The sequence below is a fragment of the Neodiprion virginianus genome, chromosome 3, assembly GCF_021901495.1.
Source record: "Neodiprion virginianus isolate iyNeoVirg1 chromosome 3, iyNeoVirg1.1, whole genome shotgun sequence".
Lineage (NCBI taxonomy): Eukaryota > Metazoa > Arthropoda > Insecta > Hymenoptera > Diprionidae > Neodiprion > Neodiprion virginianus.
Window position 1 is genome coordinate 32,739,877 of NC_060879.1, and position 16,035 is coordinate 32,755,911.

General features: G+C 43.8%; 1 protein-coding gene and 1 long non-coding RNA gene across 6 annotated transcripts in view; one reads left to right on the forward strand and one right to left on the reverse strand.

Annotated features, from left to right (window-relative positions):
• The window catches only part of LOC124301082 (uncharacterized), a 78,107-nt gene that overhangs the window by 41,783 nt on the left and 20,289 nt on the right, over positions 1–16,035 (forward strand). Inside the window, exon 2 of one of the 5 annotated variants that reach the window (XM_046755771.1) lies at positions 2,988–3,151. The exons of 2 other annotated variants lie outside the window; for them this stretch is intronic. Coding sequence is in view for 2 of the 3 variants with exons in the window: in XM_046755765.1 (XP_046611721.1) it covers positions 15,672–15,763 (92 nt within the window). In the remaining variant the exon portion in view is untranslated. Of the gene's footprint in view, positions 1–2,987; positions 3,152–10,536; positions 10,563–15,671; positions 15,764–16,035 lie in introns of those variants that run through there. 2 more of the 5 variants (XM_046755770.1, XM_046755765.1) reach the window with 2 other exon arrangements.
• On the reverse strand, positions 10,431–15,690 carry LOC124301084 (uncharacterized). The gene is made up of 3 exons (XR_006907394.1): positions 15,561–15,690; positions 11,093–11,433; positions 10,431–10,966 (listed from the first exon to the last, which is right to left on the reverse strand). It is a non-coding gene; the product is annotated as an uncharacterized LOC124301084 (long non-coding RNA).

Here is a 16,035-nt window from a genome sequence, read left to right on the forward strand (position 1 = left end):
ACCGATTACCGTCTCTACGTATACCATGTACGTGTTGCCGTACGAATCGAGAGGTTAGAAATAATACGAACACAGTGTAGATGGGCGGAGTAGCAGGAGCAGCAGCAACTGAGCTAGTTTCCTGGCTACCGTATGACCGCATGTACCGCATTCAACGTTTAAAATTAGAGAAATCACCTAGAAAGACGATACCTGTACGACGACGACGACGATGAAGATAGATTTCGAAACCCGTGGAAAAAGAAATCCTCTCTCACGTATCGCATGCATATGTAACATGCAGTGCCTAAGCCATATAACGTATGTACCAAACCGTGGTTATTTACCTCGAAAAGGACGAATCACGTGGTTGTGGTAGCGTTTTATTGTTGGAAAGGTTCTCTTATATTCACTCATACATATTATCTGGCTCCCGTGGGTAATTTAGGAAAGTACCAAACGCGAGAGAGAAAAAGATAAAAAGTAGATAATAAAATATTCCGGTGGTTGTACAGGTACCATGATTAATTTTATCATTACCTTACAGGTACGTACCTACACAATATCGAATATATGCAAAATTGTGTCGACACTTGAGGTGTAAGTCAAGCTATCGATTATCACTTCTTAAAATCTAAAGTGTTAAGGGTACCTCCTATCGCCTGGGTTCCTGCACTGTTTGCCAGGTGAAAGTCGCTCTCTTAGCACCGTATATCTCGCTAAAGTAAGCGAGTATTGTACAGTGTGTGTGGATTTGTGAGTTTGTGTAGAGCTCGAACGACGAGTAATTCATTCATTTTCTACACGTAAGTTATCACACCTATTCGTCGAGGATGAAATTATCGCGATCTGGTCTATTAAAGTATCTTTTCATGCAATGAATTTCATCTCCATCTCTTACTCTCTCTCTCTCTTTCTCTCTCTCTTTTCGCCTAGATGTAAAGGTACAGGTAGTCCTGTGTTGTTGCCTTGAAACAAAATGGGATAATTATAAACGTTCTAAAGTCAGATGATCAGTGAAAGCCAGTTGATCGTAGTGTCCATTGTTGTTAGTCGATCAACCGTCACTTAGATTCATATGAAATACAGAGTTTACAGTCTCGAAGTTTCTCCTCGTTTCAAATTTCTGTGTAGTATTGTAAGTGTAAGCAGTTTCTGACGACAATTACTGAAATCTTTCCTCACTTCTTGGCTTCTCCGATCCCCCCCTACTTCGGCATTGTCAAAAATTTCTAAAGTTTCGAGTAGGGTTTATGGTACATGTCGCAAAGTCCTCCAAGTATGTCAATGAACTCGGAAGAAAAAGTTCAATTTATCCGTTGGCCTGATGTTCTTATAAAGAGAGAGAGAAAGGTTGCGTGAGTGACCGTTTGGAAAATCCTCCAAAGCGTCCTTCAGCACGAAAATAACAGTCGTTGCATAGAAAGACACGTACACTGTCCATCGCCCACCACGACAATACACATTATCCACTGTGATTGGTGGTAATCATAGATAGAAGAGATAGTAGATTCCCTTTGAACCGAGGCCGAGGAGGAGAGCGTCAAGGCTAGGTGAGAAAATGAATCGCGAACGAAGCTGGAGGCCAAGGGGACGTATTTTTGCGGTAGTCACACCCACCCGTTTTATACGCGTCCTCCGTGCACACGGAATCTGGCTGGCGTCAGGCCTTGCTTGCTGCTGCTGCCAGTTTATTTTACACTTTACACACGGTGCACCGTTGTGTGTGCGACGGTGGGGAGAAGGAGAGAAATATACGACCTGCAGTGGCGGCGTCGGGGAACCACGACTGCTAACGCTGGTGGCTAGGGATGCTGCTGCACTGTTGGGACTAACAATAAGAGGTGGGCCCGATGCTCGAGGAGGAGAGATGTTGGCCGAGAGATAGCGCCGTTTCTACGCTCCACGCGGCCTGCCGCTGCTACCCGCTAACTGATTTCAGAGATTTCTTATCCGATATACGTATTATATGTACCTGGCGGAAACCGCGCGTAGGTACATTTGTTTCTCATTCCCATGCATGTCGCCTATCGTCTGTATACGTCTCCCGATCATCCCGTAGTCCCGGTCTAATTCTTTCTCCGCTTTGATCAACTGTTATTCGGACATGAAATTCTCTTCAGAGACGCGTGATTATTTGGGCAAGTGTACGCGTTACCGGTTCGAAATGCAACGCGTACGACATGAGCATTCAGCTCCAGTATCACCTGCATACCTTGATTGGCTTGTCTCAAGTAAAGTTGGCTAGGGTCAGGGCTGAATTATTGGCTCTCACGAGTACACGTAAGAACTCGGTGAGGTCGAGTGGTCGAACGAACTAACGAAGACGGGGTTCGGTGTCGTGGGTGTGCGCTCCTTGGGATCGAGTAATAACAGAGCTCCGGCTCTGACTCGCGCAGGGTTAGCGTCCATTGTGACGTGATTTATTGGGAATAATTATACAAAGGAAAAGGCTTCACTCGCGGGCTTTGAGACATTGCTGTAATACAACGGCAAAGAGATCTTATTACCAATTGTACCCTCCGACCGTCCGTCCGTAGGCGGGGTCAGTACGAACGGTCCTGTTGTTATGTAAGAACGGAAAAGGACTAACGATCCTTTCTCACGTGATTCGCGCTTGTGTGCCTCTCGCCTCTCTTCAGCGTGCAATTTGCGAATATACCTCGCATGTATCCAGACCGAGCGCATGACTGGCACTGACAACGAGACCCTGTTGAATTTGTAATTTACTTTATCGTTTCTGAGCTACTCTCTTCTATTATTCGCTCTTTCCTACTTTCCTACTTTTCGCACTGCAGCCTCTTTAATTTCCTAGGCATCTTGCATTACCGTCTCGTTACTTCAACGCGCAAGTATCCGCATATTCTCCGCATGTTCGGATAAGCGTACAAACGCGAGACGATAGTATCGGTTAATATAATATTAAGCCGTTGTAGCTGCCGCTTCTGGGCGATTTATGGAATTGCCAACGTTTCTTGTTTTTTTCTTTTCGGCTACATGCGGTTTAGCGTCAAATCTTCACGGAATGACGCTGTACTCGATCCGCGTATGGTAGGAGGGTGCAATCTGCGGGTAACGAGAGTAACAAAAGACTACGACAACCTTATCTTAGTTGGGAACAAAAACTACCTCGAACGCTGCCTCCCACACTATAGCAGAAAAGTGAAAGCTGGTATGTACCAATCTAAACTATAATATATATACTCTATATCCATGTATCCGTTTCAGTCAATAGACGTACATACCTGCACCGACTATAGACGGATAGAGTATATTCCCTCCTGCACTTTTGAACTATCGAATCTAGACCACGAAATGTGTCGCAATGTTTTTCTCATTCTTTACCGAGATCTTGTGCTACATGTATACTCTCTCTTCTTCGCGAAATGCAAGACTGACTGACGTCAGGCAGCTGTACCACCTACCTGTCGTTATATGTATATAATATTGTATCCAGATCGTTGTTTGAATTTGAACGAGCCGCTTCTTTGTCAATAAATCCAGTGGCAATCGCAAAACGGTTAATTGACTTATCACGGGGGCGGATAAGAATTACGTACCGTTTACGTTCGTACCCAAAATATGGGAAATATGCTCGTCTGTATTCACCCCATTTGCGAGTACAAGATCAAGTTCCTTCTTCTCACTGACGCAGTGAATATTCTCGACTTGGATGTTTACTCCCTTTGCCCGTTGTGTATTTTTCCTCGAACAAACGAGTTTGCAATGTCTCTCATACGTCGCCTTACGCGAGCGCTGTAACTGCATAAATTTGCTATTACGATGTTTTTAGTCTAGCCATCGCGTTATATATATCCTCCGTGTATTATAGTACGCGGTGGGTAGTTTATGGTTCACGGAATACCAAGTACGCGGTTCAAATTTTCTTTATAACAACTTCATCCACCGGGTATTTCTACTCTCGTTCCCATCGAGAAAAAGATCTAACGTCACAGTGCTCCGGAGTCGTTTCCAGAGTCATTTCAATTACATCTACTCGTTGAAAGTTTTTATCCATCCTTTCGCCATGCGATTATAGCCACTCGTTGTATTGTTCCATGAAACAGGGCATAATCGTTGCGACTGAGGCAAATAGCCGGAAGTAATTCATTGATCAAATATCCCGTGTTTCCGAACACCGGAAACAGATCTCCGGCACTCTATAGACGCGTCGAATTCAGCAGGAAACTATCGAATCCCTTACTGTCAGCATACTCGGTTATCAATGTCCAATTTTAATATCTACTACAAGGTACTCACTCGCGTGTTATGCTAACCTAAAACACGTCATACTCGGGGTTATAGTCTATGCGGTGTAACCGGTGCGTCAAAATTTGCCTATTTATAGTCAGAAATGAGATAACGTTGCGTTTAAAATTGCGTGCGGCGTAACCAGCTCGGTTGGGTGTGGTGGTCGCTTTGTATACACGGTATTATACGACAGTGAAACCAGTGTGCCGAGGACAATGGTTCACAACAACTTGACCGGGACGGAGTTTCGGTCCGATCGTCGACACGCGTGTGCGTAAACTGATTAACATACACCGTTGGAACAGTTGTAGTAAGAATTTTATTTATTGTATTTCTATAACTACTTTTGCCACATTTTAATCAAGGTTTCAAAATTAAGAAGAGAAAGAGCGGCCCGGTCCGTCGCCCTTTCCGGCTGGTAACGAAGTTTCCCAAATCCACCTCGCTCCCAGTACGTCCCTCAAAAATTGTCTTTGAGTGGTGTCAAGTGCTCTGTTGGTAGTATACGTATACGGCCGATATCCGATCCCACGGATTTACGGTTGAGCCGGTCCTCTACCGAGAATGGAAATATTTACATCACAGTGAACACGGTTATAACGATGTTGGAAAAGTTGGCACGATTTTTATCGTTTCAAAATGTTGTGCCTTATAAGTTCGAGCTACCCTTTTTCAACTTATCGTTTCTCTTTTTTCCGAGACAATAGAAAGTTATTGTAACCACCCCGAAAATGAAAAGTCGCGTTTTCACCATATCTCGACGTTTCAAGGTCGACAGAATCACCCCCCGACCATTTTCGGATGAATCCTTGCGTGGTTTGATGTATGTGTGTATGTACGCACGTATGTACGTATATATGTATGCATTGTAACGTGACATTTCTCGAGATAGTTTGGTAACAATCCGAGAAGGTGATTTAGCAAGGGCCTGGATAGTTTAGAGGTCAGAACAGTCTCACGGTAAACGAAAGGTTCCGGGTTCGAATCCCGGTCCAGTCCAAATCGTGAAACATTTTTTCCGGACCCGCAGGAAACGTACGTCACAAAATGGCGCCTCATGTGGGAATTGAACTTCAGATGTAGGCCATTTTGTGACGTGCGTTTCCTGCAGATTGGAAAAAAATGTTTCACGACTTGGACAGGAACCGAAGATGTTCAAGTCTAAGGAAGCACCGATCGTGTCGAGATTCCGTTGTATTACAGTAGTGGTGGTTTGAAACCGTAACTACATACTGTAATTCAATGGAATCTCGGGACGATCGGTGCTTTTTTTAGCCCTTATGTGCGCACCCGGTTACCCGGGTACGTGTTAATGTGGTAAAAGTTGGGTGCGCACATAAGAGTTAGACTTGAGCACCTTTGATCCCGGTCGAGTTCAAGTTTATTCATATTTGAATAAAAATTGGTACCGCAAAGTTTTTTGGGTCGCTAATCATGAAATTGTAAATTATTCTTCTTTTTCTCAATAAACTTGGAAGCTGCAGTGTGAGGACGGGAATACCGAGGGCTGACTCATGGCCAGTCCAAAGCCGCTTGTTCCACTCCATTTTCAATCGCTCCATTAGCGGTTGCAGGTGACGATGTTGAACGGCACGGTCAACGCCGCCACACACTCGAGTCGTCGAGTGCTGATGTCTATGGCGCGAAAATCACTATCTGATGGGAACTAATCGAGATAATTGTACGATTACTGGTCAAGATTGTCACGTAGTAGTGGTAGCGGTAATTGAAACGAGTTAAAAGAACACGCGATCATCGCTTCGGACACGAGGTTTACGGTACGGTTTGTAATCATCGATCAGCGTAGTTACAGGTATAAATCTACACTCAATATCGATGTCACGCCGGCAGATACTTTACTATAGGGCTAGAACTATACTCAACGCCGTAATGGCTATTTTCTCCGTATTTTCCCGATTCGAATTAACCGTGGTATATGCACCGGATACGGTGATTTATGGAATTGCGCGTCGTTCAAAGTCTTCGTCAAAAAGAAAGAACCTTTCGTAACTCCGGTATAAGGCTACCTTAGCAGCACATTTGGCGGCCAGTAGTGGGACTTTACCTTTTCCGCTTATCCGCTTCAGAGACACCCCTGCCCCTCACCCAAGCTCAATCGAATCAAGCAGGGCTTCTCGCAGACCGTAGCCAACCAGGGGTTGGTTAGCTGTTCCATTTTATCCAGAGACTGAAGGGGTTATACGGGGAATCGTAAGTTTGCTTACATAATATTGATCAGGGTCTTTTTCGGGATCGGTGGTCGCATGCCTCTGAATATCTTGAGATTCACTTCGGGAGCGGTATAATACACCTTCCACAGGAGCACCGCGGAATTCGTTACTCTCACAAATTCTCTTCCTGCACCACCATTTATTATACTTTTAGATCGGGGTTCCGGGCCGAACGTGCTTCGCCTTTCGACGCACTTTTGCACATTCCAAAAGTTAAACACGGACACGACTGACGTATTTCTTAGATCTGTACTAACTATGTATTGGAAATTCAATTTCTTGCTTGGATATATTTTCTATGGCTACCTGATCCACCTCGATACAGTTTACTCGAATCTCGTGGTGTACAAGTCAACTTTCATAGTTGGAACATAATAGACATACTTTAATTAATCGCGTCGTAGTGGTTATTATGAAAAAAATTGAGACTCGATTATTATTCGTCCATCCACGATCGTTGGGTGTCTAACTTTCGCGAAAAGAAAAGTTTTAAAAGATCATGACAAATATCTCTGACAAGATTTACTTACGTTGTAATTTTTTTTTTTTTTTTTATCCAACCCTTCCAAACAGTGACCATCTCCTCAATAAACTCGTCGTCTCATCCAAATCACGATAAAGGTTACACCGTTAACTTCAAAGTGTACATCGGCGATGCGATATACCTACTCACAATCAGAGAGAAACTTTCCCATCCATACGTGATGCACCGAAAGGGCAGCTCAAATACTTATTCACAATGACTTGGGCAATTACGTCTATACCCTCTGAATGTCAACTCTCGGTCTCTATCTTTCACCTTGCAATATGTAATACCTATGTATTCCTACCGTCTCTCGATCTCCGCTTGTACTCCAACATTCTGCAGCAAACATGCAGTTAGCATATTGACGCAGGGCTGCAAGAAGTCGGAAGTTAGATACACAGACGTGTACCAAACTCGAGGAGAGTTTGCGTGTACCGCGTTCCAATGGACATAAGTTGGTAGAGCGTACGGCAACGAGAAACGAATTTAAGTACTCTACATTTCCGCAGGGCTTATCTTTTGCGCGACATTCAGCGATAGTTCCTTACAGTCGCGTTGGCTCTAAGAAACGGCGTTGATACGGCGGGGAAAGATGGAAGGTGCGTGTAACGCGTACATATTATCTATGTACGTACCGGTGGTACCTCCATTTCCCGTGGAATTAGTCGCTACTTATTGTTAGTTAACCAGTATACCTTTCCACAAGAAGGAATCGTTACGACGAGCGTAAATAAAAATAAAAAAAAAAAAAATAAAAAATACGGCTCGTGTTAACGGTCAGATCCGAGACTTCTGCATGCAGACAGCGAGGTGCAGCGGCAGGTCTATCTGAAACTTGCGTTACCGGAACCTCGTCCCACGGTCTTCCGCCCGTCGAGAGTCGGCGGCCCTTGAGCCCGGCTTGTAACTCCGAACGGTATTCTTCATTCACCTCTGCATGCGCGTATGATTATCCCTGTATACGATGCTGAAACTTTGACGATCCTTAACGTACCCGCAAACTATTATCCTCCATTACCGTCGTCATTATATTGCCGTACAATAACCCGCACATGCACGCGTGTTCCTCGTATGTACAAGTATTACAGGTATATATCATGTATACATTATACGGAGGTAGGAGTCATTTTGCCTTGCGGGCATCGAAACACAGCGCGGACCCTGTGCTAATTACCTTTAACACAAACTGCCAGTTTACCCCCACGAATTGAGAGGCAAAGTGAACGTTCGTTTACTTTATCAATTACCTATCAATTCTGACGAATAATTACGTTTTCGCACACACACACGCACTGCGGTGCAAATGTGGCCAACATGGGTTTGCAAATATCTGGCTCAAATCCTAACTTTTTCTGGGAATAATTCTTCGGAGCATCAACTTCCTTTCCGTTGATTTTTTTTCTCTTTTCTATGCCTTCTCGAAAGAAATTTAACATCAACGTGGACTTACGAGTACCTAGCGCAATTTCGAGGGCGACTCGATCCAGAGCCAAAGTCGAACGACGAAGGTGGTCGAGCGGCCGATGTGAAACAGGTCTGAGTGCCGTTTTTTAGCCCGAGGTTTTGATACTTGTCGGACCTTCGAAGGGTCGACGTACCGCCGTGGGAATGTCCCTTTTGAGGAAGAGGTTCCTGCATTGAGGTACCGGTGCCAAAGCATGTCGGCTTCGCGTTCAGTCGGCAGCGAGGTGCATGTATAACTTTGTCATTCGTCTCTGCATCATCGGTATGAGAATTGTTTTAATTTTCTGTCCTTTTTTACCGACGATGCGCTGATTTTTTTGCTCTTTCGTTTGTTGAATTTTAACGGCTCCTTTGTCTCGCGGTGCTTTTCCTTGTACGGGAAGTCCGTTGCTCGAGTGTCTGATCACCGTGGCACGATTACTTCGAACTTGGCTCAGGTTTAACAAATAAAGAAACGGGGTCAATAAATAAAGGCAGAGAGGAGGGAAGGTAAAAAAGAAAAAAAAGAAAAAAAAATAAAACAAACGATGGAAGTAAACGAATAAAAAATAACGTCAATTCTTACCTCACGGATCTTTTACGTCGTGTATAAGGTGAGTCGGCCAATATCAATTTCAAATGTGCAGGAGTCTTAATACTTGGGCGACGAATGCCGCGTCGACTTGTTTTCTATACAAACATTTATTACGCTCGTGTTCGTGTATGCTTGCGTTATATCTTGCAGCACGTATTACGTGTTTGATTGGAAATTTTTAGTTTCAATTACCAACGCTGTGTATCCGTACGTGTACACATAGTACTTTATTTTATTTTTTATTTTATTACCGATGTACGCGTGTATCGACGATTCCAATTACAGAAACAGCTATTATGGGTATATGTAGAGGTGACGTACGTATTACGTATTACATGATACATACGTGTATATATGTATTATATAAAATACACCTGAGACAAAAACCGCAAAAAACAATTTTGCTCAAAATGATGTTAGACTTACATTCGCTTCGCGGTCATCGGCTTCTCGTATTATCGCGTCGAATCAATGCGACCCCGGCAGTAACTGTTACCTACGGTGAATAATGGAGATATGCGACTGTGGGAATAAGAAACGGTAAAACATTGACGATGGTTGTAAATATTTACAAAGCACATCTGGATCAGCGTCATTTGTCGATCTTCGTCACAGTTGTGCCGCATAAACGCGGGTGAGATTTAAAATTCACGAAATGGATCAGAGTCAGCCTGCAGCTGCTTTCGCGTCGGTTCTTGGTCTCTTGATTCTGGTGGCTCGAGCTGTTATTACACCGCGCTTATACCACATACGTAGATGTAGGTGTACGTACACGTATGCGCGCCCCGATCACCTGCCGTAAGTAACAACTCGATATTAATATTTCATGCCTGCCCACGCCCTGCGTTTTCATTCGTACACACTGACGTAGCTCCTGTACGAACCGATCATCTCGTGGACCACTGACCTTAACCCACTAACACATCTTCGGAGGCGCACTCTCGGCACAAAAGGGCTCCTCGAATCCCCCTCAATTCTGGACGATTGACGATACGACGAATCGTTCGTTCCTCACTCGTTTCAATCCGCTTCGTTCCGCCCGCCTGAACATGCCTAATTGCGAGTCGATTGTCCGCGTTTGTCACTGCGGGAGAAGAGAAGAGAATAAAGGAGAGGCGAGGAGAGGAGAGGAGAGGAAAGCAGAGAAGAGAAGAGGCCAACTCGGCATCTCCGCAGCTCAAAAGCCCGGACGCTTTGATCGCGAAGGTCGACAGTTTCCTGGCTCTCTTTTCTTATACCTATGTTGAGTTTGTATGTATATATATATATCTTCTTTCTGCATGCATTAGTCCGGCTTGTGATACGAAGTGCAGCCATTTCGAGGGTGTAATAATCCAGGAGCATTCCACGCTTTATGGAATTTCAGTATTTGAGGTGAAAATGACCGTCAAGGAAAATGTTTATCCTACGTTACTGTATAGACAGTGTTTGTGATAAAACTCTGTGCTGTGAGTTGTTACAATCTACAACGTGATACTCAGATTACGAAGTCCGTGCAACAGCTTGCAGCGTGCGGATGAAACCAAATGTACGCAAGGTAAATTTCCTTTCCAGGTGCATTATAACCCGGAGAGTACAGCCCTAATCACACGGGCAAGAGCAAGAGAGCCGCAGGTGTTGAATCCGATGTATCCGTCCGAGTCTCATTATCAATAGGAAGGATCCGCCGGCGATGCGAATCAATGATGTATGCCCGCGTGACCATAGGATAAGATTTACAATACGACGGTTACAGTCGGGCTGCATGGGCATGGGCACGGACAAGTAAGCACAGGAAAGCGCGTTGCTGGAGGCACGTGTTTGTCTTGGCTGCTTCACAAACAAGCCCCGCAGGGAACACGGGTACGCAGTTCCAGCTCTCGGATCGCACCCCGCGATCCGTCGATGCAACCAACCGTCGCACCTCGGAAGGTCTTCCGATACTCTATGGGGGGAGGGGATCTGTAAAAAGGCACATTGTACCTCTTGTTACACGTTGGCGTATATCCAGCGACGGCGGTAGATAACGAACGCCTTTGTACGCCTAGTCGCTGTTTCTCGGCTACTCCGGGGTGTCTGATACCTTACCTTCTTCTGCCTTGTACCTTATGCTCGCACGAAAAACGCAGGGATGCAGACGGTGCCGTTGGTGTGCCGAGGTTCCGGATAACGCAACGCAGAGAGACGTCGAGGCGAGCTGGGTCATCCATCGGGCACGTTGTTTGCGATTACGCTTGTCGCTCTCGCCAAGTGCTCCGAGTCGTCTCCTCTTGTACAGAGGTAGAGATTTTCGCACGCGGCGAGAGAGATCGGCGTGACACAATTTAGTAGGCATTGTTCGCTGACGTCGCGTCGTCGATTCTGATGCTGATGCGTCAACCGCGAAGACGTCGAATCGCGGTCTTATTCGTCCAAGGGATCAACCAGGTCTGGGAAGCAAAACTGCCGACAATGACTGAGAAGGAGGGAACAAAACGCTTGGGAAACTTCGAAACGGTAAAAATAGTGTATTGTGGCACAAGGGGGCAAACTCGGTCTTTTCGGGCTGAGCGTAATTTTGCAATGTGAGTTTTAGGTGAGCTGAGGACTGATATTGCAGATACCTGAGATGAGAAAACTGTTACCTCCTTGTTGCACACGATTCTTTGTACAATAAGAGAGTTAGTTACGCGTTTTTTCACGAAGCACGAAATTGAGGTTAGGGTCGTGTAATGTCAGGTTTGTTCGCGACAGCGCACGCGCGCAACGCGGAAGAGACTACTTTTGTTTTCTTAACTCCTAGGGCTCGAAAGTGGTATTTTCAGTACTCCGCGCATGCGCATACGTAGATTCACTCGACCTTCGTAGAAACGCTTACTTTGTGTACGAAAAATACGCGTGAAAAAACGAGTAAAACAATTACCGTGTATTTGTCTTAAATTTACAATAAAAATTTGTGATTTTACTAAAATTTATAGAGAAAACAAAAAAAAAGTAATTTGAATTTAATAAATTGCGTAGTAAATTTATTGCAATTCTAACTTGAATGAAGGGTAGATGTATGGTGAATTCGCTGTTCCGTATGCGAATGAAACTTCCAGTACGGTATAGAAAGTTCCATAGAGAAATATTTAACGGTGTACGTAAAACCATGCACGATGCGGCCAGCAATGGTGTGTTACTAATTTTATACCTATGCGTGCGCGTTCGAGAACCACTGCATGCGAAACAACGACGCATTTTAACCGCAAACTATATTATACATCGGCGATGCGGCTTTTGCCAAAAGAATTTCTCAACCTCGACATTCTGCCGGGAACTTTATGCCGTATAGCTTTACGCGGTAGGGATATTGTCGCAATTATAAATTTTACGATACTCTTATCGAATGTACATCCGAGAATTTAAATTTCACGACGTATCTCAATTCGCGAGGAAATAAATATCTCCATTTTATAAAGAATTATAAATTGTCACGTATATTTACCCTTGTTGATTATATCCAAGTTCCGGGCAACGCTTTGTCTCCATGATAACATACATAGGTGTATTTGGTGAACAAATTTATACCGAATTAGAATAATTCAGAAATAATGGTATATGGATTGTCGTTAACCGACGCTACAGGTTTCGCGAAAGAATTCGAGCTGACCAGTGATTTTCACGTAATAAGCCAAATTTCAATCAACATATGCCCGCGTTGAAAAATAATTAGGATCGTGTAATATTTTATGTTGAAAAAATAACCAAAAGTCTAGAACGTTTGTTTTACTCTCTAGAAAGTACAACGAGAGAATCTTTCACGTCTTGTCCGAGAGAGGTCAATGTGTGTAACCCGTTTTGTAATACTACTCCCTCCAGGTTAATGTGGTGGTCAACGAGTTGACGGTGCAAACAAACATGACTAAAGTATAACTAGAGAAATTAAACGAGAGGGAAACTGTCTCGGAGCTTCTCACAGAAACCAAAAGTTACTTACAGACACACGTAAGTTGTTCAACTATGCATTAGTCTGTTTAGCGTTTTACAAATATATATATATATATATATGTATATATATATGTCTACAGAGCGGCAATGAAAATAAGAATTATGAAAGGCTAGGAGGTGTGCGAGAAATTTTGCAAACGAGCGCTAAGGATTACGTTAGAGACAATTAGCATACTTATCTATGAAGTGTTGAATTCTTGCTGCAAACTACTCAGGCGAGGAGTCGCACTTCGCTCACGAAAAGGTCGGAAATGATCTGGGGAATATTAAATTATAAATTTCCACGGTCACCGGATGGTGCAGAAAACAAACATGAAGAAGCGACCGTTGGTGCATAACTATAAGTTGAACGAGTTTGCAGAGCGTGGGTGATACTCGCGATCATTGAAGCTTACCGCAGTCGAGGCTTTCGCTGTATTATATATCGGGCATTCCACGTCAAATTAACAGCCCATGTACCTCAACCGCCCCGATTTTAATAATTTTTTAGTATGACGTTCCTACCGACCTAAAAGGGTCTCGAAATTTTTTTCAGATTTTTTTAGCCTCCGGTGAAACTTGAAAAAAAATCGAAAAACCAATTCCGAAAACACCATTTTTATAACTCTGAAAGTATTCATAATGGTTCTATGATTTCAAACGTGATTTTTAAGCACCACACGATAATGGGATTTGAATATTTACTATTTTTTTCGCAAGTTTTCAGTTTTTCCATGCCGGAATTACAGTTTTTTGTTTCTTTATTTCTTTATTCCACGGTCACAGATCATGGAATGATGAAAATAATATGAATCTATTTAGATCAAGGCATATTAGGAGAAAACAAAAAAAACAAAAGCAATCTGGACGAGGAACAACTATAGACGTACGAAAAAAGTAGTAAATATTGAGATCGCATTATCGAGTAGTGTTCAATAATTACATCATAAATCACAGAATCAGTGAATTTTTTCAGATGTAAAAAAATGGCGTTGTCGGAATTGGTTTTTCGATTTTTCTTCAAGCTTCATCAATGGCTAAAAAAAAAATGTGAAAAAAATTCCAGCACCCTTTTTCGGATCGGTAAGAACATCATACTAAAAAACTTTTAATATCGAAGGGGGTGAGGTACGTGGGCCGCCAATTTGACGTGGAATGCCCCACATACATGTAGGTATACTGCCAACGGCTGATCGTAGCGGAGAGACGGCCGAGGTTCATATTTCACGAAAGCCAGGTAATAATGCGAAATACAAATCGGCCGACTCTAGGGCCGAATTGAAGCCCGCGTTAACCGGACAGATTATTATCGTCACGCACCGGAGGACGCGAAAAGTGCTTCTTCCTTGTCACAAATAGCGGGGGCGAAGGTGTGACATGGATTATTCCGTCGGTCGCATGTTCGTCGACCACGTTCCGTTCCTTACGGGTGCAAGGTGATAACGAGGGCAGACACACTCCGTTTTACCTAACTCGGGATACTCGGCTCTGTATACGCGGTGGCCGTAAACCCCCTTTTATCCCCGGTAATAACGCCTCGCACTTATGCGATAACTTGTGCAAGATAGCGCGCGCGTATGAGTGAGCGTGTGTAATAACCGCGGCGCAGAAAACGAAAGCCCTTTTAGCCTACTTGTATATAGATTCGAAAATTAGACGAGCTATTACGCGTCGCTATTTTATCGCACTGGGTTATTTATCGGGTACCTAGTTCGTTTTACGGGTCATTTGCGATTTACAACTGTCTCGGGGGACCCGGCAGAGTGAATTTTTTTACGCAATATTCCTGCTCGCTTCGCGAACGTCGGGTGAGTGTAGGTAGGGATTCTGATCATCCGAGAATACATCACGCCCATCTTGTTTCTCGTCGTTCGAATTGCACGTGTATCACATGTTGTGGGTATGGCAGAAAATGGAATTAGATCAGACGCCATTGTGCTCCATGGAAGTTGTCTTACAGTAGCTTATTTCATTTCGATATACGGCGCGTGTGTTCGAGGTATTCGCCTTGCGGTGTGCAGTGTTCGAACAAGCATAGAAAGGGAAGAAGAATTTTCGGGATAATTTATTTAAACTTAAGGTGAAGACATTAATCGACCGTAAGTTGGAATTAGTGCTGACGCAGCGTCGTTATATAAGCACGTATAACGAATGACAAAAGATCGAAAAATGACTTTCTCATTCTGCCTTTTTGTACACATATCCAATGACGAGTAAAATTTCTGGACATTAGTGTCAACGGATGAAAAATGAAATTAGAATTGCTCAGAGGAAGTAGTTTGCACGAACAAGCGCGGTGATTAAATACATTCAATAACTACAATGTCGTATAAATAAAAGTGCGACTCGGGGTGGCAAAAGTTTGGGCCGAATGCTGGGACGAAGGTTGAGACGTCGTCTCTACTGCGTTTGAAGTTAGGATAAATTTGAAAGGTTGTCAGGAGAGATGACCGAGAAGAGATTGCGAGTAAAGAAGAAAGTCAAATGCTCGTACCGCGCCTTATACACGGGCTGTAATATGTATAATATGTATAATATAACGAACGAACCAACCGCGTGCGAATGACTGCAACCGGTGATAACTCATCGTCGTTGCAACGTGACTTACATTAATCCGACGTCACCCCGAGTCCGGGTCTTGGATAATTTCTCCGTCACTTCAGAGTCCGTATTTATCACGCAGACTCCGCATCATCGTCTTCGGAACTGGTCCAGCCGGATGAAAACTCACTCCCCCGCATCCTCGCCGAAATTCGCCGACTACGAATTCTATGTACAAAGCTGCAGACTTTCGCCCGGCAACGAAACTCCGTGAGTGTAAATCAAATTTATTGTTATTGTACCTTTTTTCTTTTCCTTCCCTTTTTACTTGTTTCAAACGACGCTTGAGCTGCGGAAAGAGTCTCGTGGTTCTACGGGAGAAGCTTCCTCGATACGGTTAAAAATAATTTGACCAAACGCGTGGATGTGAAAGTTGAAGATAAAAAAAAAAAAAAAAAAATCTGGAAACCTCACGGAATCCTTATAGTCTGGAAAACTTGGCAACTTGTTTTTATCGTCGGTGAAAGGGAAAAAAGTATATG